The sequence below is a fragment of the Rhododendron vialii genome, chromosome 6a, assembly GCF_030253575.1.
Source record: "Rhododendron vialii isolate Sample 1 chromosome 6a, ASM3025357v1".
In the NCBI taxonomy this organism is placed as follows: domain Eukaryota; kingdom Viridiplantae; phylum Streptophyta; class Magnoliopsida; order Ericales; family Ericaceae; genus Rhododendron; species Rhododendron vialii.
The window spans coordinates 32,881,141-32,908,222 of record NC_080562.1 but is presented as its reverse complement, the minus strand read 5'-3'; the positions used below and the strand labels follow the sequence as shown (position 1 = coordinate 32,908,222).

At 36.7% G+C, this 27,082-nt stretch overlaps 2 protein-coding genes and 1 long non-coding RNA gene across 8 annotated transcripts; 1 reads left to right on the top strand and 2 right to left on the bottom strand.

The window, feature by feature from the left end:
* Window positions 1–1,333: 1,333 nt before the first annotated feature.
* Window positions 1,334–2,131, bottom strand: LOC131328642 (uncharacterized). Its single transcript, XM_058361558.1, has 3 exons — window positions 1,678–2,131; window positions 1,532–1,594; window positions 1,334–1,413 (listed from the first exon to the last, which is right to left on the bottom strand). The coding sequence occupies exons 1-3, from the start codon at window positions 2,129–2,131 to the stop codon at window positions 1,334–1,336; spliced, it is 597 nt and encodes a 198-aa protein (XP_058217541.1).
* A 9,557-nt stretch (window positions 2,132–11,688) lies between these two features.
* LOC131330686 (syntaxin-132-like) lies at window positions 11,689–21,228 on the top strand. Of its 3 annotated transcripts, XM_058364361.1 has the most exons (14): window positions 11,703–11,775; window positions 11,806–11,849; window positions 12,777–12,890; window positions 13,524–13,580; window positions 14,353–14,401; window positions 14,718–14,806; window positions 14,908–14,981; window positions 15,077–15,119; window positions 15,191–15,251; window positions 15,402–15,427; window positions 15,523–15,600; window positions 16,896–16,976; window positions 17,054–17,119; window positions 17,215–17,687. In XM_058364361.1, the coding sequence occupies exons 2-14, from the start codon at window positions 11,832–11,834 to the stop codon at window positions 17,386–17,388; spliced, it is 930 nt and encodes a 309-aa protein (XP_058220344.1). In that variant the 5' UTR covers window positions 11,703–11,775; window positions 11,806–11,831; the 3' UTR covers window positions 17,389–17,687. The 3 variants fall into 3 exon arrangements, with proteins under 3 accessions (XP_058220345.1, XP_058220343.1, XP_058220344.1); XM_058364362.1 differs by lacking the exon at window positions 17,215–17,687 and adding an exon at window positions 20,941–21,228 and having other exon boundaries at window positions 11,689–11,849; XM_058364360.1 differs by having other exon boundaries at window positions 11,689–11,849.
* On the bottom strand, window positions 20,638–25,951 carry LOC131330710 (uncharacterized). 4 transcript variants are annotated; one of them, XR_009201170.1, is made up of 3 exons: window positions 25,820–25,951; window positions 21,412–22,968; window positions 20,638–20,999 (listed from the first exon to the last, which is right to left on the bottom strand). It is a non-coding gene; the product is annotated as an uncharacterized LOC131330710 (long non-coding RNA). The 4 variants fall into 4 exon arrangements; XR_009201169.1 differs by having other exon boundaries at window positions 20,638–20,989; XR_009201171.1 differs by having other exon boundaries at window positions 20,638–22,217; window positions 22,400–22,968.
* Window positions 25,952–27,082: the final 1,131 nt, after the last annotated feature.

Sequence of the window (27,082 nt, the reverse complement as noted above, 5' to 3'; positions counted from 1 at the left end):
TTATTGGAGTAACACTTGACTGACCCTTGTCTCTCTCGTAGCCTGTAGAAAAATTGAGAAGATAGGATCAAATAGGAAACAAAATTTATTTCTCTATGTTTTTGGTGAGCTTAATAAAAGGGTGTTGTCAATGCCAAAATTATTTTGTTTGTGCCAAAATTGTAGTGTATTAAATTTCAGTACCATATGTAAGGTATAAAGGCTTTTACGCACTAGAATTTTGGCACAAATAAAAGTAATTTTGAAATTACCATTTTCCTAAGAAAATCCTGTATCAATTTAAATATTGCCTCCACATTATAATCACCCAATATTATGAACATAGGACGGAAAGCATCATTTTGATTTATACGCGCGCTAAGCATGTTTATCATATTCATCAAGCTAAAAAGATAATATTACAAGTACAACATTTATGATTTATATAATAATCTGTTTTATAATAGAGATATATTCAGAACGGTACCGGAAAAATTTATTGAACTGGTACATACCGTATGAGTAATATAAACGGTAATATAGTGCCAGTACGATATCTAAAATCTTGATTCTATAGTCTATTTTGATATCCTTTCTCATAAATGATGCGAAACCTATGACATAGTGAAGATAAACTCACCAAAGAAGATATGTGACAAAATCAACAATGAATTAATTAAAATTGGATAATCAAAAGTTATCACATCACTTTTTGGTTATCCATTTAATATATAGTTGTGCTATATACACAACAATCTAAATACAATACCAAAAATAACTTCTCATATATATGTGGGGCCCACACGCACTAGAGATTGTGTTTGATGTTGTGTGTGTAGGTCCTACGTGTATGTGTGAGGTTGTGTACCTAGACGTTTTGTTTAGTGTATGGCTAAAGTTAACAACCATAAGCTCCACGATAGCCTAATCAAAATGAGTTGGCAAAAATTCAAAACCAATGGTCGACTTAAAGTGGAATTACTCTGCCTCCCTTTCCATCCTTTCGAAGTTCACCCTGATGCAATCGCTCATTTGTTTGGAAGATTAATTAGGGCACGGGATTGGAGATGTAATCTCGTGGAGTCCATAAATTTGGTGTTTAGAACCCCACAAATCGAGACGAAATTAAGGGCGTCAATATCTTGTACGTACATTGGGTTATGAACCCATGGAGTAGTACACGTCCCCCTTAATCACGACCATATTGAGGTGACTATTTCGTTCTTTGTCTATGTAAAACTTGTCGTTTCAGGAAAATGCATACCGCATTTCCTACCAAAACTAGCACTGAAATTTTTCGCCTTTGCCGTTCTATAATCCATTCATATCCATGTATTTTTTACATCCGTTTCGTTTATTTCGGCACAAACAAAAGTGCCACAAGAATCATCGTCATACCATCCAAACATAACCCCAGCGACGGAAAGCAACAAGCTAGAGAAACAAGCATATTTTGTACAACTAGATTTACGTAGTACATGCATTTTCTTTACTTAAAAACTAACAAAACTAGGCAAGTAATTAAAATAAGTAAAAGATGAAAGATGATTACAAGCAAGGACTCTCTCTACCAACATCACAATTTGATTTTCGAATGGCAGTTGGACTCCAGACTCTGATTGTGAATGAAAATAGAGATGTCACAAGTACTTAAAATCGTCGCTTTGTGTTTAAATATCTTAAGCGCTGTCGCTTTACCGTGCAAAGTAGCCGTGGATGTCAAGTTGAAACTCCCAGCAATAAGATCACTCAAGAAATGTGAGTCAGTAATCAACTTACCAGCAGCAACATTAGCGTAAGTGCTCAAGTTGTATTTCCGGCGTGCAGGGACAGTTCCACCTTCAATCAGAACCTCTGCTATGTTTGTTCCATGGTAATCGATATAAGAAGTTGAATTCTGGTATTTGAAGCTTCCGTAGTTGCGATTGTTGATTGTAACAACCAAGCCTATCGTGACATTGAGGCTAAAAGCTGGGAAGATTTGGACTTCAATGTTTTCAAGGCTTACTGCGTGGGCTGTGACTTGAGGTTGTTTAGGCTTAAACATGGTAAAATACAGGGTCACAGAAACAAATGCGAGGACGATCAACAAAACGAAGGTCGTACCGCAACATATTTTCAGGCCTTTTCGGGAACTTTTAGCTCCCGGCATATTCGAGGGATTTTGGGATTGGAGTAACTGTTAACGAAGAGTTGCTTTCCATATTTTGTTTTGTGATTTAGATAATGAGATTTTCTTTGCCGTTTAAAAAAAATTATTTTTTGTGATTTATCAGGTTCAGCATAGGCTTAATGGGGATACGCTCTTTAGAAATTTCTTATAAAAAATGCTTGGAGGCCAATCCAGGTCTCTTTAGTGACTGTATCAAGGCAAGTTTGGCACTAAAATAAGGCGGAGGGAGAGTACGGCAGCTGGGTTGTGTTGGAAGTTGAAGATTTTGATAATACTATAAGCCAAAAAGGAAGAATTAGGACCCCTTTTTCGAAATCCGCCTTAAGCCCCAGAAATGTCAGGCCGGCCGGCCCTGGACAAAGTCGATCAGGTATATGTTTTGATTATGCTTGTAGCTAGGTACTTTTTGTTATTACACCTTTAGGTCTGGGTAAAATACATGTGTTTGTCTTACCCAATTATACATGGGTCATGTATGGAAGGCGGGTTGGTGCAGTGCCTCAAAAGCCCTGCATCTTGCATTGCTATTTCTCACCGTTCAAAAGTGTTTTGGACGGTCCAAATTTTAGGAAAAAAATTTCGGAAAAAAGTTAAACTTTTTCCCGAAAAAGTTTTTTTAAAATCTGGACCATTGATTGCCGAGACGGACGGACAGAATCAAGCACTGCAACTTGCAGCGCGCTAGGAGGCGTTGCAGGGTCCCAAGGTCCGATCATGTATAACAAACGAAGATAGCGGAAAAACAGCTCTTCATATAGCTGCAGCTATAGGGAAGGTGAAGGTATTGAAACTTATCTTATCAAAGTGTCCAAAATGTTGGGAGGCGATCGATTATACAAGACGTAATATTCTTCACATTGCGGCATATATGGAGAGAAGATGGATGATAAGATTTATCTTCAAAATGTCATGGTCAAACCAACTTATAAATCAAAAAGATAATGAAGGAAACACACTCTCCATTTGCTTGCTATATCCGATAGCAAAAATAGGGCGTTATGGAGGAAATATGGTGTATATTGGTTTGCACTGTCCCAGGTAAGGATGTCAAACTTGAACGCACTGACATGTTTTCTCGTCACCTATTTGTGCTATTAACTATATGTGTAGTTCCGATTAAGAATAGTAGTCCATATGTCCCAATTTATTTCGCAACTTTTTTTTTTTATTTTTGATGCTCGCAAAATATTTGTTATATAATTTTAAAAATTAATAGACAGAAAACACAACTCCCTTTTTGTCTCACATCAGTTGAATTATAAAGTAAAAATGTTAAACGGGTGTCAAACGGGTTGGGCCGGCACAGGCACGACATGTTTAAGAGTGACACGACACGTCTCGGGCATGGTACAACAAGGCACAATCCCTATAGCACGCTAGGCTTAGCCGTTGTTTTGGGGCACATGGCACGGCACGAGCACAAAAAAAGGAGAACTGCTATGTATACCGATGGAATTGTAGGGATATCGTACCGACCGGCGGCGCGGGGCCGTCTCCGGCCACCGGACGGCCGATCCGAGCCGTCCAAAAATTTTAAAAAAAAAAACCGAGGGGACCACGCGGGAATCAACGGCATCCGATGTGTGTAGGGTGCTTGATCTAAACACCTTATTTTTTGTGTATATTTATACACAAAAAATAAGGTGTTTAGATCAAGCACCCTACACACATCGGATGCCGTTGATTCCCGCGTGGTCCCCTCGGTTTTTTTTTTTAAAATTTTTGGACGGCTCGGATCGGCCGTCCGGTGGCCGGAGACGGCCCCGCGCCGCCGGTCGGTACGATATCCCTACAATTCCATCGGTATACATAGCATTTCTGCAAAAAAAGTACGAGCACAATACGGACACAACACGACACAAGTAAAATTCAAAGATGTAAATAAATTATTACAAAAGTAGATGTACACTAGATTTATTTGTCCAATAATTTTATTATTATTTTTGTCATATTTTATAGTTAACGGGGGTTAGTGGGAAGTTAATCAACGAGGAGCTCAGAGGCTATCCATAGTCTTGAAACCCCAAACTCTGCCTCTCATGGGACTCAAACCTTGGTCTCCATGGAGGGCGGACATGAGCAAACCATCTCGCCAAGCATGATTTCTCTGTCCCATAATTGATGAGTCACAATGTTTTCTGATTAAGATAGAGATTTTTTTTTTTTTTAATAAGGAAAGAAAGGTTTCCATTTCATTAAAAAATGATACTTCCTCTGTCCCAATTTGTTGCGTCTATTTTGACTTTCACGTAATTTAAGAAAAGATCATAATTACATTGACTTTGTGCCAATTTTACCATTTTACCCCTTTGTAACTTATGACTTTTTTGTCAACTTCTTGTCATGTCATTAATTTGCTCTACTTTCCTTTCAAATCAAGTTCAAAATTTGGATTTAGGAGGGAGAAATGATGGGTAATATGGACATTCAAAATTGAAAAGTTTTGAAATGAGCACATCATTTTGAGACATCTCAAAATGGAATAAGGGCATAACAAAGTAGGACGGAGGGAGTACAAAACATAAATCCTGTAGTAATACGTCAGGGAGCATCATGCACAAAGATAATACCTCGCTTATCACTACACCTCACCTCACCTCACCTCTCATTTTTTCTAGAAAGGAAAATTAAAAAAAAACCCAAAGTTGTTAAGACACCTAACACACCAAAAAGCCCAGCACCTAAAAAGAAAGCCCAAGACAAAAGGAAAGAGCCCTAACCCTAATCGCCTTTGTCTACACACACCAGCAACCAAAGCAAAGGGCGAGAATTAGATATGGATGAATGATCATCCACTGTATCTTTTGCAGCTACACAGTAGAGAGGAGAATGAACTGATTTTATGTGGGGCTACAAGGAAAAAAAGTCCAACCCCGTTTAAAATTGAAAGGCAATTTTTTCACTCACTTTTGGTATGGAGTTTTTCAACTCTAGTGAGCTGAGTGAAAAATACCAGACCTTTGGTTGCAAATTTGGCCTGGGAAAAGCCCAAAAAATTAAGGGTTTCGGGGTACATAAATTGGAACATCTATTCTAATAAGGTGGCATTGCTAAATGCTTTTTGCCCTTTGTTTGCCTGGGTCAGAGTGTTTAGGGGCTCTTTGGCCGTATGTCTATGTGCATGTGTACTGGTGGTTTTTGGATTTTCGGCTTTGGCTAATTGATCTATGTCGGCCGTCATTAACGGGCGCAATCCAGCCAGCGAATTTGCCGCTGTTTTGTATTCTTATTTCTTTTGGTTTTTCTTTTCATGCATGAACACACACGCTCATTGTCACACCCACGCACATGGTTTGTTCGCATCTAAAAGGTAGGAGGAGGAGTAGTTTATTCATGCCAACTTTATGTACGTTTTTTTTTTTAATCGGCAAAAAAAAGGTTTTCATATCATTAATGAATCAACAATACACAAAAAAACAAAAAAAAAACCCGTAGTAACAACAGAAGAAGTAATGCATTGAGGTAGCTTTGAAAAGTTAGAGCTTGCAATAACTCAATCTATCTCCTCACCTCACATTTTCATCAGATAAGAAAAAATACATCAAAGACACCAAATACCTATGTTGGCAAGATACCAACTCCGTACAACAAAACCAAACACCCAATGGGCCAGGCCCAAATCTCAAATACACATCTAATGAGCCAAAGCCCTATGCACGTTGGGTTGAGTTTTGTATTGTCTCGGGGGTTTGGCCATCAGTGGAGATGATTGAGGTATGGTTTGGTTTCGTAACAAGACTAGAGTCGGTGTTGCTTGGGATTCATAACAAGACTAGAGTCGGCTCTGAAGTTGTTTGATAAAATCGTCAAATTTAATGTATTTTGATTCAGTAAATTTATTTCGGGGTTGCAATAGTCAAACCTCGATTTTTAATAAATTGTACTTGATTTGCTGAATTATGACTAAAGGAACAAAACTTTTTCTAAAGAATTACGTATTACTTAATGCCTTTGAAATTCCTTAGAAAATCGGGGCGTTACACGTTTGTTTACCATTGCCCCATTAAATTCTCCGTTAGTCTGTCAGGATCAAAATAAATTGTACTATTTAAATATCTATCTTAACTCTACTGGTTATCCATCCAATTAAGAATAAATTCTTTTCCTGGCAAATTTCCATTTCTAGAGATTTATCCCCTACGATAAATCCAAAAATCGATAGTAGCAATTTGAGCTGGCAAAAACAAAACCGAAAGATAACTTTAGAACCTAATTAAAGTTTTCCACAAACAAAAAAGGGAAGAAGAATGCAGTCTCAAGCTAATTAATTGCAGTTTGAAATTTTAAAATGTCAGTAAACAAAGTATTATATATACACCCATGATCAGCTAATTAAAATTTATACAACTTTAGACAACTGGTATTACCAGCAATTTACATTCGTATTCTTTTTAAACTAATAAAATTCTAAGCTTCAAAATAAAAATTAACATCTTATCCCTCTAATATTGTCTTTTCTTTTTTCTTCATTATTAGCCCCATCCACACCGCAAGACCGATTCAATCTGATTTACTTTTTCAATGATTTTTATTTAATCTAGAACAGACTGTCCAACCTTTGAATAGTTGTATTCTACTATATAAGTAAGGTAGTACCGCCTTGTTTATCCAACTACACTAGGGAAAATGACGGCCAATGACGTGTTTTGATAATTAATATCCGCCAAGGACATTTTCAACATTAACAAATGTTCTTAGCATGTCCTTGGCAGATATTAATTATCAAAATACGTCATGGGCTATCATTTTCTCACTACAACTACATGGTATTGCGGGCGGCTTTTTATTAGGGAAAATGATTACGCGTGGCAAAAACAAAAGCAAAATAAAATATTTCAAGAATTTTTCTTTCAAGAAAAACCGCGTTCATTATAGCTAATTGAATTTCTTATGTTGTTGACATTTCATTGAGCGATTCTGAAGAACTGAGTATGGAAGGCCGTAGGCTCATTCGAAGATCTTTGATCGGCTTGGTAGCTTCCGTATTTTATATAATATGTTTTAACAATAAAATCTTCTTCGCCGTTCAAAAATAAAATACATTATATATTTCAACAAAACAAGGAAAAGCTTTCTCTCAAAAGACCTAGTTGCGCCACAGGCTTGTGTTCCACGCGGAAACACTTACAAAAAAAGTTTGAATATTGTCCTCTCGCCGTCGTGGAATGAATTGTATCAACCTGAGGAATGACTTTTTCCTCCTGTGCAAGTTTTGTAGGTTGTAATATTTTCTTATCAATGCATTTCTAATGTGTTTCCACACAAAAAAAAAGGATTTAAAAGTAACACTCAGTTTAATAGTTGCTTTTTATTGTTTTTCTGATCGAAGTCTAATAGTTGCTCGATTTAATTTCTTCAGTTGAATCGTTTACAATTTTACATTTTTTTATTTTCGGTACAACGATCGGAGGTGTTCGGGTCATCTTACACATACCTCAACTAATCTCTTCCCCAGTCCAGTCAATTAAGGGAGGTCGTCCACGCTGAGACTATGAAATTCACAAAAAATTACTTTCTTGCAAACTCATTTCAAAAATCGAATCCTGATCATTTATGTGGGGGTAGCAAACTCATCAACCAACTCAAACTAACCTTGTGAACACTAGGTTGAGGCTATCCAATATCCAGACAAACGCTTTATGGAGCCTGCACTTGATGGGGATATCGTAATTAACTTGCTCAGATAGTAGTATTATGTCATGTAGATTGCAGAACATGTGCTAATGGGAGAGCCATTGACCACAATTAGTTGATAATGTTTGGGTATTTCTTCCATTGCCTGATCATTATTCATTTACTTGAGTCAAGCCCACTACGGGTACACTATTTTATGCGGGTGTTTTTGGTTATTTTCTGCAATGCTCCGTCTGTTTGGAGTAGTGGGTAGTCTTTGGACTGAGTCTCCTCCTGTTTTGTTTTTTGATCCATTGTTTCTTGATCCTTGTTTAGGGATGGAGTTTCCTCTTAATGTACCGGTTCTTGGATCCATAATATCACATGTTATTATTGTTTTGAAAGAAAAAAAAAATACACGGAATTGTGAGTGTGTTCCATATAAATAATTTGAGTCATTTAATTTATTTAAAATTTCAGGATCTTTGTAAAATATCTATCAATTGAATTTTGGTAAAAAATTGATCAATTTCCTTCAATTTTTGGTCCCTTCAAATTTAGAAACTAATAATCGAATGAATTATCAAAATCCTTATGGATATCGATTGAACTGATTTTAAACAAATTGAACGGCTTGAATCATTTTTATAAAATTCCGAGATGGATTCCACACAATCTGGTGTACTCATTTTTTTTGCTCGGCAAACGAAACATTTTATTAAACTCGAAAGGGAACATCGAGAGAAGAAGAAAAGAAACAAAGTGCATCTCAGAGAGACAAACAAAAGAAACCCAAAAAAAAACCTCATCCAACAGAGAGTTGGATGACTGCACCTCAACAGCGAGTTACAATTTTAGTCTACGAATCCCGTCCAAATATTTCTTAAAGTCCTCCACCGAATACATCTTGATGTTGTGCTTAGCTCTCATCCATATGGCCACTTTTGTTTTGATTAAATCCGCCACATCCCAACCCACCGTAGAAGCATTGTTGAAAACATAATCATTCCACACCAGCCATAACGTCCACATGGCCGCCCTGGTGTACTCATTTTGGTGTGCCCAATTTTTTTTTTCTCGGCTAGTTTTATTGTTTTTTAATGTTCTTTTATTTACTTTGTTGATCTGGGGAAACAAAATTGCTTGCGTCTTTGATTAATAAGTGCTACTACCGAAAGTGATCCAATTATAATGTTTCTCTTTTGGTATTTTCTTCCTTTGTGTAGCATGGTAGTAATATTGTATTTGGAATGCTTTTTTATTTTTGTGGTTAATAACATGATTGATAGAAAGTTAAATTAACATCTTAGAAGAGAACTCGAACTCAAACCTTAAATGCTATCCTCACTCTAGTAGAATTTTTTTCTAGCCATGAGCCATTCAAATTAAGTTGTTAATTTCTACGAAAGGATTATCCTATATTTCAAGTCAACAAAACCAACCTAATAAATTTATGATAAATTACCAAAATTCACCCCAAGGTTTTGCAAATTATCAATTGCCTCCTCAAATTTGGAAAATTACATAATATCACCTATATCATAACAAATTACTCAATTATCGTCATGTAGCTGCTATAAAATTGACAATATCCGTCTGACATCCTCAAATCTAAGTTACAATAGATCTTGAAAGGCTGCGCTGCCATAGAGGTGGGAAAATAGCATTTTACAAGCTAAGAAAAGACAAGTTGGTACATTGTAATTAGGTTTGATGATGTCAGACAAATTTCATTGAATTTTCTAGCATCTACATGCATCACGACAATAGAGTAATTTATTACTCATGAGTTAAGGAGTATTTTGTAATATCCCAAACATGAAGGGGCAATGTGGAATTTTTCTAAAACCTCGGGAGTGGTTTTTAAAATTTACTCTAAATTGCAATATACATCCTTTGAGTTCTGATATCTTTATTTAACAGACAGAAGACCATCTCACGAAGGCAAGTTTTTTTTTTCCTTTTCCTTTTTGAACGGTCTCCTCCTGGTAAGTTGAACGGTCTCCTGTTAACCATGATTATGGGACTTTTCTTTTCCTTTGAAAAAAATTCATATCCTGCAAGATTCCTTAATTGACTTTTATATAGTTGATGGCAAAATTATTCGATTAAAGATTCAAAGAAATTGCTACATCAACATTTTTATTATTTTACTTTCTGTATTTTTTCATTATGCAAGTTTATTTTCGAGCCATTACTCACCAAGTTATAGTTACTCATTCTCTCCCTAATCTTTTATTCAAAAAGACAAATCGATTCTGCCTTCTAGCTGAATAGAATATGACGATAGCAAGCCGATTAAGAGACTCCAGTAAATGTAACTTAGACAACACATGAAATTCATCATGTTTTGAAATACCATTTCTTATCTTTCTTTCTTTCTTTTTTCGATAACACAAACAGCTTATACGCACCTTGACCAATTCTGAAGGTAAGAATCCCGGACCAATCCCACCTTCTCATTTCATATCTATATTGCTGGGTAGCACAGTTTACTTTCTAAGAATGCCAACCTGCAAAAGGCAGGATAGTAATGTGTCTAATGTCTACTTTTTTGTCAAGTTTTGAAGTAAATTTACATATGTTTGACATGTAAAATTAAATGAATGAAAATTGTTCATTTCGTTTTTTAAACATGCAGCACGAGCTTTATGCTTGTAAAGGTGTAATGACTACCTTACTTCTTTTTTTAACATTGTGATATCCTTGATATATCCTTTACATATGTCTTCTTTTCTCCTTTTTTTTCCCAATAGTTTCTTCAAATGTATTTTGCATCGGCATTTCAATTAACGTTTACCTTTTTTCGATTGTAAGAGATGTGCATCTACCTGTCAATCAGAATCTTTGCAAAAATAGTATGTTGTGAAAAGTTATTAGATTGGTCCTGGTGAGTTGAAAAAAAAAAAGCTTAGAAAAAGCATAATTAGGTTATCAGTGAACCTATAAGTGATGCAAAAAAAAAGAGAGAAAACTAAAATAAAATGCAAGCGGCAATGAGAGTTGAGGTGGGTTGGGATTGGATTAGTTATTCATAAAAATAGTAGGATGTTCATTGATATTTAACAAGAAATTAGATTTTTTTCAATTTTATGATTGATTAGTCTCGAAAAGAGCGATGATAAAAGTATTGAAATGTGAATTTCATATTATGTAAAAAGTTCTAATAACAAAATTTTAATTAGAAGTATTAAGTATGTACACCTCTTTCGAAAGTCTTTCGTCTTTGGATAACTTCTTTTTTCACAATGTTTTGATTTTAAAATTCAGATCATCAAAACTAATGATTAAATCAAAAAATATAACCCCAATTTAACAAAAACTCAAATAGAACGACACAAATTGGAAGATCGACTAGTACGTACGGATCACAATTCATATTGTGGTCCAATAAACTTATCATTCAGACTTTTATTTATTTTCTTCTTCTCTATAAAGTTGTACAAATGCTAGCAATTATAAGGAAAAAAAATCAAGAACACTTTTAGCAATTCCAAGTCTCCAATATGGAGAACTTGCAAATTGGCCCACTTGGTTGGGTAATTACCTAAGTTTGTATGAATGAATTTAGTACATTTCCTATATAAACTACAAGTATTAATGACTCAATAAATATGAATGTCTCATTGTTTTGGTTAGTCACGCCCGACATTATTATCAAGATTTAATACAAATATTTAAAGATGTCTTCATTCATCTTTCGTCCGTCTGTTCAAAAACATATACTGTAAAAAAAATGACACACAAAAAAGAAAAAGAAATACTAGAAAACAAGAATTTTTATTTGGGCCGTATTACTCCAAATCTTATGTTCATTTCATAGGTAACGCCTAGGTTTTAGTAATTAATAGTACAGATCAGACACATGCACTTTCTGGTCCTTTTACAACGTCTCTCTTTGTCGCCGGCCTTATAAAAATATTTCCAATTGTTTTTCCCAACAAATATGCCTACATATGTATAAGCAGTAGACCCAATTTTTCTTGAGCTCCCTTTTTGCCTCTCTCTCTCTCTCTCTCTCTCTCTCTCTCTCTCTCTCTGAAGTGATTGAATTGATTCGATCAAGATGAACGATTTACTCTCGGTAAGCTTGATTCTTGTTGAATAAAATTGGCTGTTAATATATTGGTTTTTGATTTCTTGAAGTAACGGCTGTTCAGATTCTTAATTGATTAATAATACCAGTACTTCTGACCCATCTACGTAATTGAATGTTTTCGATGTTATTGAGATTTATTGATGAATTTGATTGTTCAAGGTCGAATCTTTCTGATGCCCAGAAGTGGGATTCTCGGTTTGAATTTGGTACTTTTTTTTGGTAAATAATTTGGTGCTTTTATGTTTGATAATAATTTGATATCTTGTTGTTGGTGTTATTGGTGCTAATTGAACACGTCTAGAGAATACCCATGTGGAATTAAAAGGTCTTTTGAAAGAGAAATTGAGTTTTGAGCCTTCTGCTATGTGTAACTGTGTTAGCAGATGCAATTCAGTTGTATTTGACCATTTGGAGAATACCCATATGTAAGTAAGGGTCTTTCGAAAGAGATATGGAGTTTTGAATGGTATCTGTAATTGTGTTTGCTGATACCATTCAGTTGTATTAGACTCTTTTAAGCTGGAGATTTCTTTTTCAAGGTCTGTCATATAAGTTGTAGTCTTGAAATTAGAATTTTTTTTTTCCTTAGTTTATTTTGCAACTTCGTAGTGTAAATATTAATTAATGTACTTGGAACGGTTGATTTGATATGAATGCTATGTTTCTGGTCAATGGTCATTTAATTGTTCATTCAGCGGTGTCCAAAAAGTTTTGTAAGTTTCCAACTTAAATCATGTTGGATAGAATTTGTTAGGCAACTACTTTGTTGAAGGTTCTCTTGTGTATTTTATGGTAGCTGATTATTTGTTTGTGTTTCAGGGATAAGTTGATAGTTGATTGTTTGTGATGTTTATGTCTTCTATCTCACGTGATAAAGCTTATTTAAGTTTGTGTGGCTGTGAACTGTTTCAGGATTCATTTGACCCAGATGCAAGAAATCAGCCTTCCAGAGAGCAAGATATCGAGATGGGTACTCGAGTCACGAGGAGTGCATCAGATTTGGGAATGGATTCTTTCAATAAACAGGTATAGCCACCTTAAATAAGCTTGATTTTAGCTTTGTTTGATGGTCTTAGGTATGGATGCCAGGTGCGGATACATGTCCAAGATTCAGGTTCAGATTCAGATTCATCTAAATTTATATTTAAAAGGACACGGAGACCCCAAAATATTCATATTCTTATATTGGTCCTTTAGTTCATAAGAAAAGGAGAAATTGTGACGAAGCATTGTAATGCATAATTAAGAGTTTGATGGACAATTGTATGGTAAACTTAAACCTAGACGGCAAGACATACTTTGTCTTATTAATGTAAGCAAAAATTGTCAGACACATAACTTGTTCCCTTGTTCAAAGTGTCTGAGTGTCCAACATGACTTACACATGCTATGTGGAACATCGAACCGTAACACGGGTAGGATCTAGGAAATATCATCCCACTTTTCACTTTTGCCCTGTTGGAGTTCTTGAGTATGTTGGAACTTGGAAGATGAAGGGTTTGGATGAAACTTGAAGTGGAGGGAACCGTAAAAGAACGTGAAAAGATTATCTATCAATTTTTTGCTTCCATGGCTTCTTAGTATTTATTTTCTTTATGTTCTTGTTTTATAGTGGATCCATTTTCTAACTTAATGTTTCTTTCTTGAACTGTGTTGTAGATACAAGATGTTGACAAACAAGTAGACAAGGTCTCCGAGTTACTTAAGAAAGTTAAGGTATGAACTGGATAGTTCTCCTTTTAATGTTGTATACTCAAATAGTCAAATTTAGAATTTTTCTCTAGCGATAGGTTGTTCTCTCAAATATCCGATTGGGAGCGTTTGTGAAAACTTCCAAGCACAGCTTTTGGAATTTGGATCCTGGCCCCTCAGAAAATGTGCCAAATTGTGTTTTTGTATACGCTTTTGGGCCAAAAACAACTTTGAAAGTGCTTAAAAGCTGATTCTGAGGTAAAAAAAAATGTTAAATGTTTCCCAAGCTAGCTTGCTATCGAGGGGTCAAAACTTTTGTGTAAGATGGAATAAAAGTTCCTTTTCATTCTCTTCTAAACAGAAACTAATGAAAAAAAACATACAGAGCTATTGCTATTCCTGCAGGGAGTAGAGGACGGTTACATACCCTTTTGTTCCTGCCGCTTTCTGGATTCTATGTCAGTGGAACTCTACCTAACTTTGTGACTGATGTGCGATGTTCTCATGTTTTGGAGTTGCATGTATCGAGAATAACTGAATAAGATCTTAAATGTCTCTCAAACCTTAGCACACCAGCACAGTATACGTTACCATTAATAGTTCATACCGCTTTTGGAGTTCTAGAGGTCTCCGTTCTGTGGAATTCAGGGTTTGAAGGAAGATCAGAGCTTTAAGCATGGGTTATATGCTTATTCATGTTTTACGCAAACCAATTGATACAAGACGAACCTTATGTTTATGGAAGGTTTACTTTTTAGCTTTAGAGACTCTAAAAATATTTGCCCTTTTTCGACAGGATGCGAATGAGGAGTCAAAGGCCGTTACGAAAGCATCTGCCATGAAAGGTCAAATCCTTGTTTTTTCTTTTCCGCTATTATGTGGCAACCTTTTGGTTAGAAATGGCTTATCACACACTTGTATCTCATAGCAAGTTTTCTGTGCATCAGCCGCATGCTGAGTAACTCAATTAGTGTAACTTTGCTAGTTATATGACTGTGTTGGCCATCACATGATGAAACCTTTTCCTTCTCAAGTGGTACGGTGGTGATATTTCTAGCAATGACTGGTAGAGAAAATTTTAGGTGTAGTTAGCCAATTGCTCACATTTTCTGTAGTTTGTCATCTGCAATAGCTCTGAAAGAACTGATTTTCTCATTTCAGCAATCAAAAAGCGCATGGAGAAGGATGTTGACGAAGTGGGAAAGATTGCACGTAATGTCAAAGCAAAACTGGAAGCAATAAGCAAAGATGTATTCCTCAACACTTTTGTTACCGTATCTATCAATATGTTGTCTTATGCTAGTTAGCCTGCTGTAGAAGAGAATATTGATTTTCTCATTTCACTTTCTAGAACTTAGCCAATCGGCAGAAGCCTGGCTGTGGAAAGGGAACAGCTGTTGATCGATCAAGAACGAATTTGACAAAGTGTGATGCTCCTGCTGCATATGGATTTCAGTCTTCGATTATAAATGTTTGTTGTTTTAGAACCACTCATAATCTTTTATTTTCTTGAACTGCAGTGGTGTAACCAAAAAGTTCAGGGACCTAATGATGGAATTTCAGGTATATTTTGTGCATATATTCTTTTTGCTGAATGGTTTCTTTTCATACTCTCACCCAATTTATTGTATCAGACTCTGAGGCAAAGAATCCAAGATGAGTATCGGGAGGTTGTGGAGAGAAGAGTCATAACAGGTCCGCATCTTTCTGTCTAGTGTTAGAAATGACAAAGTTAACATGATGTTGAAACGATGGTTTATGTAACATAATTTCACATATCACTTACTGATTTGGGTTATATTCCTTCTGTTTCCACTTTGTCTTTTGACTTTGATGGCTGAGCAGTCACGGGAACAAGACCTGATGAAAAGGTGAGTTAAATTATTAAATTATTTTTTGGGGCTGTAATTGTGTCATAGAACTATGGAATTTACCTTGACTGCAAATAATTTTAATTGCCGTGCAGACAATTGACCACCTGATAGAAACTGGAAACAGCGAACAAATCTTTCAGACAGCTATGCAAGATATGGGAAGAGGACAGGTACTACCTCTTGATTTGTGACTTTATCACTGCATATCAGTCATATTGTGAAATTAGTATGTTGAGAAGTAAATTTGTTGTTAGACTCCTCCTACGTCACTCATCTAAGCCACACAAACTTGGTTTATGTAATCTAGAGGCTACTGCACTTATAGCCAGTTGATTTAGGCTGGATGCTCTGATAAATCTAACAGTAAATTAGTTTTATTGTTTTGTTACTCTACTTTTGTGGGAGGTGTGTTTTATCTTATACTTAAAAGTCATTGCTCTGAAAGTTTAACGTAATTTGACCTCATTTATGACAAATTGGCCTTTTTGTGGTACTTGCTGCTTGGTTAATGTGCTTAATATTTCCAATGGAGTTAATCAAATGGAACTTGGTTTTCTATGTAAAATGTGTGAGTTAGATTTAAATTCCTGGGTTACAACTTGGTTTCAAAAATCTATTTATTTCAGGTAAATGCATTAGGAGTGAGAAAAGAACAGTTTCTACATAGCCTGGGTCTCCTTTTTCACTGCGAGAGGAACTAAAATTTTGGACTTTACGATTAAGTTGCTATCAGGGAAAGGTTTTAATGGCTTCTGTGATGGAAATTGGGTTGATCAGATTTATCCTTGTCCAATGTTAAAGATTTGGGTCCCAAAGCAAGGGCATCAACTTCCCATTGTCTCATAAGCTTGAAGGTGTTAGTGTTGGGTTCCTAAAAGTAACAAGATATCAAGCGAGTAGTGTTAAAGCATCCAACTCTCACCAATTGGCTATGAGTGGAGAGGCTACCCAGGCTCATATAGTAGTTTTGGAGTAGATAATTGACTGATGTGGGACAAACTCCAACACTCTCCCGCACGTGACCCCCAACTCACACGTGGATAGGTAAACAAACGATCCATAACACATGGATCACAACAAACAATGGTGCATTTATGGCACAAATAAGGGAGAGCGAATTCTCCAAAACCCTAGCTCTGATATCATATTAAAGCATCCAACTCAATACCAATTGGTTATGAGTGGAGAGACAGCCAGGCTCATATACTAGTTTTGGAGTAAATAATTAACTGATGTAGTAGTACTAAAAGAAGCATGAAAAAATAGGTCATATAGGAGATAATTGTTCTCATTTGATGGACCTCAAAAGTGTTGCAAATACAAAGCAGCACATATTACGGTGTTCTCCACCAGAGTTTAAAGTAGGGTAGTTCGGAGCCTTACTTTTATATGTTTCTCTTTTTGGGTCCAATACTTTTGACTGCTAGATTTGGTAATGTGTGGGCCCGTGGGAACATTGTTACAGGTGCTAAATACCCTGGAAGAAATTCAGGAGAGACACGATGCGGTGAAGGAATTAGAGAAAAAGCTTCTAGATTTGTATCAGGTATATCTGGATTCTGATGAAACCCATATTTGATTTTTCAATACCACCCACTTCATACACACGATTGTACATTTCAGGTTTATCTTGATATGGCCGTATTGGTTGAGGCTCAAGGAGAAATATTAGACAACATTGAAAGCCAGGTTTGCTTCTGTTCTTCTTCTTTATCTGCTCCCTGCCAAAGCATTGCAGAAGTGTGTTCTTGCTTTGTTTCCGTGTTAATAGAAAGCTTGTTCAGGTTTCGAATGCAGTTGATCATGTCCAATCAGGTACAACTGCTCTTCAGACCGCAAAGAAACTTCAGAAGAATTCTCGAAAATGGATGTGCATTGCCATTGTTATTCTCTTAGTCATAGTAGGAATCATAGTCGTCGGTGTCATCCAACCTTGGAAGAGTGGAAAGGGTGCTTGAGTCTGTGGACTAGAAATGGTCTTTAAGTTGGTTGTGAAAGCTTTTGACTTAGAGCCTTTGCAAACGTTTGCATGTGCATGCTTTACTCCTTGGTGTGTCTTTTCTTTACTTCTTTTCCTTTTCTTTTTAGTTTTTGGTGTAAAGGTCGTCTCACAAACATGGTGATTTCTTCGGGTTGAGGAGTTGGACCGTCTAATATAGTGTAAAATTGACAGCAGGTTTTCACATCAAAGGGTTTTGTTTTGATAAGACATTCTGGTTTACAAGTTGAAATGAGAATGTTGAGATACATGTGGTTAGATTTTGCAATATAGAATTAGAAACAAAAACTTCAAGGAATGGTAGCCGTAGGGGCAGTACCAATAAAAGATATGATGCAAGAAAATAAATTAAGTTGATTTGAACACGTCTATGATAGATCGGTCGGTTGCGCTATTCAAGTGGAGTGACGGTTTTGATAGATGTAGCACTAAGAGGAGAGACCAAATTGAGTTTAGAAGAAGTACTTCGAAAGAAGCTAAGTTTTTCAATAGGACAGAAAACAATCCTCTCGTTAGAGTAAATAGATTTTATGTAGCCGATCCCAATTGGTTGGGAATTGAAGCTCCCTTTGGAACTTGGTTTGGTTTGGTTCAAACGTTTTGATTTATTGACTGCTGATAAGCCTGATATTATCATGATAGTGCCGGTTTTCATTGTTTCATTTTTGCTACCTAAAGAGAACCAAAGAGGGACACTATAAAATCTTTCTTTCCGAAGCCAAAGGTTTTGAATCTTGGTGAGTATATTTAAGTGGTAGCATGATCCTGAAGATTTATCCTTGCCGAGACTACGAGGTTTTCGAAATAGTATGCCCCTTGTGGACTAACTGGACTAACTATGCCCCTTGTGGACTAACTGGACTAACTGGCTGGTGGCTCTTCTCGCTTTTAGGGCAATTTTGCACAAATCATTCCCATCTTTCTTTTGAAACGGGCCAACATTTTCCTTCATTTCACGTATACGAAATTTTGATCTTCATATAAAAACTTCTACTACTAATTTGTTTGGTTTATATGAACTACTTCAAATGGAATGATATTCAAATTGAGAGGACATGTAGTCTAAATGTTGTTTCTCCTCTCTAGTATACATTACCATGGATGATTTGGTATTCCGAATACCATTAATCTATAACTTATGAATTCCATCTCTTCACTGTTAGTTTCATCAAAAAAACTCGTCCTATCTCATTCCACACATGTTATCGATTGAGTGGATTAGTAGTGAGTAACTGAGAATGGAATTGCCACGGAAATTGATGAGGAGGGATTAGTAATAAGTTTGTATTTTGGCCTTGTATAATTTATTCTCGTTAGCCGACCTTAATTAATTGGAACTCAAGGTTCAGTTTGGTTTGGTTATATTTTATTCTCGTATTTATTTTAATCTGGGTTGGAGGTAGGAATTGATAAATAGGTACATGTCTTTTTTTGCAAGAGTGATAGGATTAGCATGGTGAATTTCCATTCATGGCCTCTTTCTTTCTCTTTACTTTACGGAAGGGAGATGGGGTCAGTCTAGTCATTTTACATTTTCTTTCCGTTGTAGGGGTGGGGGAAGACTTGATTAGCAAAGACATCCCAAGAGTTTTTTTTTCTTCTATCCTCATCCCATGAGTTTGTTACAAGGCATTCGTGGTCGAGCCGGACTGGTAATCCAAGTCTCACAGAAGGCAATCAAACCAAGGTTATGAATCATGTAACGTACCAGTCAATACCAGCCAGTACGTATGGATATTGTCCAAATCTGGTATCCTAAACCTCTAATTTCATTCCGCCACAAATACCAATCAGTATCAACCGATATCGGATAGTACTGGACAGTACTGGCCTATACCGTGTAGTATCGGACTATTTTTAAATTTATTTTATGTTTCTATTACCGGACAAATACCGGACTACTTTTATTTTTAATAAATGTGTATATTATACTAATAAATTCTTTTCTGTAGGAAAATAACACTAATAGTGATAAATCCAAAAATGGTATGTGGTATCTCACCGGTACCGGAACATACCGTACCAGTATAAAAACCGGTACTCTAACCAGTACGGTATTCAGAACCAATCAGGCAGCTATTATAGTGTCCACTCTATTAACAGTCCAAACCCACCCCTAAGAGAGGCCATCAAACAGGGCCCTGGTTTTCAGGACAATGGCCCGCCCTTGTGTGTGGGTTTTTTAGCTGATTGATTAAAAGATTGCATTGGGTTGAGAAATTTGATATGGCTAATATCATATTTTATCAGCATGATCAGCTTTACTTCTTGTAACTGTTATGTCTTCTATATGGAAGGTAAATAAACGGGCCTCGAGTCCTTTCATCTTGTTCCAGACACGTTTCAATTTTAGCGGATTTCATAAGAACTAGGAATTCGGTCTCGTATATTATTATCCCTTGGAAACATGCAAGAGATCTTGAAGAAAATTAGGATTGACGAGTGTATCCGACCAGAATGAACAATTTTAGTTGCACTCCCAGCACAAAAGTACCAGGATTTCGGTTTTCCCCGATTGGTTTTTCACTAGGAAGGTCCCCTTTTCATGTCTTCTGAATCGTGCTTTTGTCGTCTCATCATGTCCAACTTTTATCTCTATTTTCTCTTCACGCCAGCCGTATGATTTGATTCATTTCTTTTCAATCTAAGCTTATGCACAAAGTGGATTTCTTCGCCACTAGCCTTGATTGATGGATGGAAATACAACATACCCCTGGCGCCTGGTGGAATCATATGCAAGATCACAGCTGCGTTTAGAGTTTAGAGCGACTTTTCTATCTCTGACCCAGATGCAATTTCGCGTCACTTGCTACAAGTTTCTTTCTTACCTGACCAGTTGCGGTCACGTGCACTGCATTCGAACTACATGAGAGTAAGGCTTTCTGCTAAAGGAAGTAGGCACCATTGTTTACAGACCCCCGCTGACGAGGGACGAGGGTTGGCAGCAAACCATTAGCATCACAATTTGGTATACCTTTTGTTTTTCATTTTTCAAAAAACTTTTGTCGTCGAAGGAAGGAGTCACCGAAACAGTTAGAGGTGACCAGCAGCGATGGGTCGCGGCCAAAGGGGGTTGCCGACGGGTTCCTTAACCTATGATTGGGTGAAAGCCATTCATCGTCTGAATGGAATTCAGCCAGAGGGATCGCATGTAGGAGAAGGTGGCTAAAAGGGGTCGACAGAGATGCTGGGTGAGGAGAGTACTTAGTTATCAAAATTTGGTAGAATTGGCTAAAAACTTATGTAGGGTTGAATTTTCCCTGAGTCCCTGAATATTTGGAAACAGAGAAAGCAAAAAAAAAAAAAGGGAAAGAAAATCACTACCAAATTGGCACCTACCATTGTGTGTGATGCATCAGCGAATTACCATAGAAATCTACATCGAACAAGTACATAGCTCCTTAAACATATCATGATTATGACATGTTATGCTACGGATTGATTCACTCCTAGGATATTAATTTCAGAGATCAATTGCCATATCAATTGTTTTCCTCTCCCTTGGTTGCAGGTGACAAGTGCAGTGGACCACGTGCACACGGGTACAGATGCCCTCCAAGCTGCAAAGATCTTGCAAAAGAAATCAAGAAAATGCATGTGTATTGCCATGATTATTCTGATTGTTATAGCAATAATTGTGGTATTATCTATCGTCAAACCATGGAACAAGAACAAGTAACAAGCGGTGAACACAAAAGTAGATTTGATTTCAGTTATGTGGACACATGGTTTGTGATATTCACTTTTCAAGGATACCCAGAAACAGTAGAAAACGGTCCTCGGAAGAGCAGTTCTGCCCCATTGCCTGTTTACTTAATTTTTCACTTCATAGTTGGATTCCAAGGCCTTGTTTTTTGTAATTTTAATCCCGGTCCAAAAAATTTAAGAACAATAGAGGGTACATATCTACGAGACATCTTTCATTTTCATTTGTTATTCAGGAACTTATAGGAAGATTGATACATGAGCAATGTTGCAATACCTGACTAGGGCCATTTCGAAGTGTGATTGCCTTTGGCTAACATCTTCTATCCAACTAAGTGATCCAGCATCCGTTGAAAGCCTAATCCAAAGGTTAGTGTTTCTGGAAATAGCATATGCCTGCTGCATCTTTATTTGCAGTTTTGCACTAGTCTGCTCCACAGCAAGATTTTGATTGTTATAGCCATGAGACTCTAGGATTGTCAATATTTGATTCACCCCGGGCAATTATAGCACCATCATATGATAAGCTAACCAGCACTTATAGAGATAGAAACCCCATGGAAATCACCAAATCCTCTGTTTCAGAAATGATGAATGTAACAGGTAATAGCAGCCATAAAACTCATTTGAAGCATCATGTGGATAATTGGTCAGACAAGATCACAAGAAACAAGTTCCCTGTTCCAACCATACATTTCCTCACCAGGTCATTGCTTTAAAAACTTCTCAATAAGTACTTTGGGATTCATATGCTTGAGAAGATCGATGGGAATCAGGTTCCGTCAACGAACTGGATCTGAATCTCAGTATTGAAATTCTAGAGCAGATTCATCACCCTCGTAGGAGGAGGTTTATGCACAAAGGGGCACATTTGAGGTTCTAGATAGTAGATACCATAAAACTCATTTGAGAAGTGCAACATACGCGGGGAAATAGATAGATACATATTGCTTATGAAAATAATAACACTCATTGCAGGGCATCAGATCCATACCAAGGGATAAGCCAAAGTCAGTTTGTTGTGAATCTGGTGATAAATACCAAGAAAGGAAAAGATATCCTGCTGCATGATAGCACAATTGTCTGCATTGGCACAATATGACTAATATTGATGGATCCATAAGTGTTATATTATTCCCCTTACCTCCCTAATATGCTCATGGTCCTCGAGTCAAAACTGCATCACTCCCTTTCGCGCGCGCGCGCGCGCGTGTGTGTGTGAGAGAGAGAGAGAGAGAGAGAGAGAGAGAGAGAGAATGTTTCACCCCCAACTTTAGTTGACTGGCTTAGTTCCTCAATAGACAAATGCTTATAAGCTTCACTCCATGGTCCAGAAACGGAGCAAACTAACCAATAAACCAGACAACTATTTCAACAGAATTCAGTATTGTTGCAGTATGCACAATTATCTAAAGGAGGTTGGAAGCAGTATGCACAATAATGGCATCATTGAAATGTAAAAATGTGGTTCTAATGGCAACAACAGTTGCAATCTCTGTTACATTCTCCCCCCCCCCCCCCCCCCCCTTCTTTTTGTGATGGTAGGAACCTACTGAAAAGAAAGAGCAAAAGTAATCCACTTACGTTAGGGAAGGTGTATTTTTTGCAATTGAAATAACAAAATCAATCATTTCCAAAAGCACCAACTCTGAAGGAGTGAAAACATTTAAGGAACTTTGATAATGCCCCTGCAACCAGCATAGAAACTGGAAAGTATCCATAGGAGGAGCAACTTACAAGAATGAAGAGGACGGTGGGGTGAGCTAATAACCAAGTTTTCTCACAGCTAACGTCAGCTTCAGTCCAGATGTTTGTGAATGCCTAGGTCCTTCAACTACGTATTCCAGTTCACTGATTAGAATGTACATACATCATGAAATCCTATCAAAATCTTACATCAAAAGAACACCGGCCAAAAGATCACCAAAGAAAGATAGTAAACAGCATAGAAGAAAATTAGAACTTTGTTCTTTTATTGTTTTTTTTTTTTTTATAACTCAGGTGTCCAGGCTAGCTTAATAGACAAGCAGCACTTTCTAGCTCTGGAATGTTACTTGTCTAGCTCTGGAAAATAATACAGTGGACACATTAGTTGAACATAATCAAGTGGGAGTTGCAATTGCGAAAAGAGCCTATTCTGGCTCACTTTACATGATAGTATTCTTTCATATCATGTTGAATATTTTTTTCCGTGAAGTAAATAATTATATTAGAAAGAAGGCATTAAGGGAATGCCGCCCTGTATACAAAAAAAAGGCCACATACAAAAAGGCCCTATAAACCACCATGTGAATTGAAAAGCTCAAACCCAGAAATTGATCAAGGGAAGGATTACATTCTCCCTTGTCCCAACATGGTTTTCAACATATCATGTTGAAAATAAATTAGCTTCGAGATGTGATTCTAAGAATAAAGGGAACATATTTTGCATATCGAGAATTTCAGATGGAGAAAGTTTCCTTATTCTTACACCTTACCTTCACATGACATGCTTTGAAATCCAAACCAACAAGATGCAATGTAAAAGGAAATCCACAAAATCGCACCCATCTTTTAAATAAATGAATTCCAAAGGTATTAAAGTAAGGGAGCAAAGCATAAATCCATGTAAGGCATACTGCAAAAGGACAAGAAAAACCAAGAGAAGATGAAGCATATCTATTAAGACCAGAACTGGTGGCCCAATTAGAGGCTGCTTAAAGATAAGAAATTAGGAACAGATCCTTCAGACTAGAAGTTAGAGCTCCATGACTTGGAATGTACTCATAGCCTTGTACATTTGTCATCTAACTTCAAGCAATCAAGGTCTCAAAATATATGATCGGGGGGGTACATTCACCACTATAACTTAATCCGATGATAAAAGGCCACAAAAAGGACAAATTGAAGTTACATGCAACTTTAGACCTACAAAATTTGTCTAGACCCTAAATTGGTTAATATTTGCCATATTAACCTAATCTAGATCTCTTATTCGTTTACTGTAGATGATTATCAACTGAAACCCGCAAATTCACCTCCATCTTACCTAATGATAAAATAAAAACATGTACGCATCATAAAATCAAATTTCTAATACATATCCAATCTCTTTTAAATAAAAAAATAATTCAGATTTAAGAGGCACCACTCATGTCGTTGGCATTGCATAAGTTGTGGCGATGTACACCCCGCCTTAGGTCTTACGTCGCAGCCTCACCAAGAATTTGGAGTGAAAAATCTAGATTTGGAACGTAGAGAAAAGACCATTTTAACATTACCTTATATTACAACTGCTGAACCACCAAGAAAATGAAGTCTGAAAATAGAAAGACACCAATGCAACAACCACATACATTGCATGAACTTCTCCAACCATCAACGATACATCCATAATGTGGACCCAAGAGTTAACTTGTTTTTGTATGTTGTAAATTCGATATGTAAGCCAAGGATAGTTGAAGTGGATTCATTTCATTGGGCAACATCATGTAAACTTTCCATAAGGAGACTTTGTCATAAACATAAACACAAAGCTCAAAGCTACAGTCTTTGCTTCCACACATATTGCCCGAGAATTTACTAGTGCGTGACCTGGTCACCTTGAAAACAAACTCATTATGTGAAAAGAATCAAGTCGCCGGAAACCCGAATTCAACAATCACAGTCATTTGTTGCCCTTATATCAGTCTTTTCTATTCGTGAGCTACATTAATCAGTTGTGTATCTCAACAATTAAAGGGGCGTTTGCTGCTCTTATATCATTCTTTTCTAGCAAATTATCCACTATATCACACTGTAAGAGTATTTTAAAAGGCAACAAAAATCAACACTAATGTCATGTGTTCTCAAGGGCATATAGGAAAATGCTAAAAACAACCCGTTAAGGTTTTAAAAAATGTATTGAAATATGTGAAAAGTGTACAGAAGTGGGTGAAAATGTAGAAAGTGTATTGTTGTGTGTGTGTGTGTTTTTGTTATTTTCGTTCGCTTATTGACAGCCTGGGCTGTGGTTGTCAATAGAAGAACCCTATAAAATTCACCTATCCTAACCCCAAGGGATTAATGTGTTGTCAATAGATAGACCCTATGACATTCACCTATCCTAACCCCAAGGGATTGGGTTGGTGGTCAAGACGAGACACGTACGGCTTTGCTCTCTCCTAAGGTTTCAGGCTCAAAACCTCCCAGGTACCATCAACTCTTTAGGGCCGGATCATAACCAGCCCTCACTAGCGGATGGTGGGATTGGTCCCCAAAATTAGTCGAGGCACTCCTAAGCTGACCCGAACACCTGTGTTATTAAAAAAAAACATGTACTTATCCTCGTATAATTGCGTCTAACATAAAATAAAAAAATGCGTTGCCATTCAGCTCTGCTTATATAAGTGAATTTGTAATCTTTTTCTTTTTTGTGCACGGAGAGCAATCGTCCGCAGGGGTTTGTAAAAGCAGAGCATCGAGCTATAGTTGGAGATGATCCTCGATTGATTTCTTGCCAATCGAGGGTTTGGGTCTCGGACTGGGCACACGATTTTTCTTAACTTTGTTAGGAATTTGATGTCATTCTCCTTGTTCCTTTTGGTCGTTGTAACAGAAATTTTTTTGCCGTTCAAAAAAAAAAAAATGAAGCGGTAACAGTTACAGATAGATGCACGGAATATATAAATACAATGTGCAAACCGTAAGTTTGAGATAAAACTTACAGAAATTCGAGCGGATCACAGCGTGAAGAAGCTTCTCAAGTCAGTTCAAGTGTGTCAACAGAGATCGGAAAATCGCCTGATTACGATTGCGTAGATGAGAAATTTCGAAGAGGGAGAATCTCTACATCCACGAGAGAGTTTTTATATTCCTCATAACTACATCTCTCCCCCTTGTACTATCACAGTTTTACAGATCATCCCCTAACATACAAAATTCCATAAACCATTCAATTTGAGCCCCCTTGTTGAATTTTCAATTGCTTAATAGCTGTTAAAGATTCTAGAATAGTTTTCAAATATTAGTACTTTGCTCCAAAGATGGCGATGGTATCGAGCATAATATACATAAATACGTCGATCTATCAGAATTAAAGGCTGGACCTTTGCAGCTTTGTTTTTGTTAGTATGAGGCGTTATTTGACATCTTAATGCAAGAGGCAAGAGCTTCTTCTTTTTTTCCCACAAAGGCAAGAGTATTGAGAGGTGTTAATAGTTTGATAGAATAGAGGAAGATTGACGGATGGGGATAAATAGAAGAAGACAGTTTAGATGGAGGACGCGGGGGCTCTGCTGCCCGGAGGGGGCAGCAGCCCCTACCCACACCCTCAAAACGACGCCGTTTCAGGGTAAACTACTGGTTATGGAATTAAAAAAAAACCACATCTTCCGCTTGCAATCCTATGGAGCAGAAACGTAATTATGAAAGCTCTAGAGTTAAAATTTAATTATATCTCTTTAGAATAATATGATCAAAATAATAAGATCTTCACGTCAATTCAAACGGATTGAAAATTGGAGCACTTAATTTTTTAATCATATTTTTTAATATATAAACGGTCTAAAAAATTAAGTGTGCCACTTTTTAATTCGTTTGAACAAGTACGAATATCTTATTATTCTAATCATATTATTCTAAAGCATCATAATTAATTTTTGTCTCTAGGACTCTCATAATTAAGTATCTGCTCTTTATTTAGGATCCTGTAGATCAGAAACGTGATTATGAGAGTCCTATAGACAAAAGTTAATTATATCTCTTTAGAATAATATGATTAGAACGACATCGTTTTGAGGGTAAAACTGCTGGACCTCTTCTCATCAAACTGCTGCGTTTTTTTTTCTGCTTTTTTTTCCTTCATGCCAACCACAGGAACCTAGCTACAAAACACAAGCTATAAACAAAAAGAGAAGGCAAGAACGAACAAAAAGATCAAATACCAGGAACTCAAACCTTGAACAACTTAAATCAAAAGCTAAGGAGTA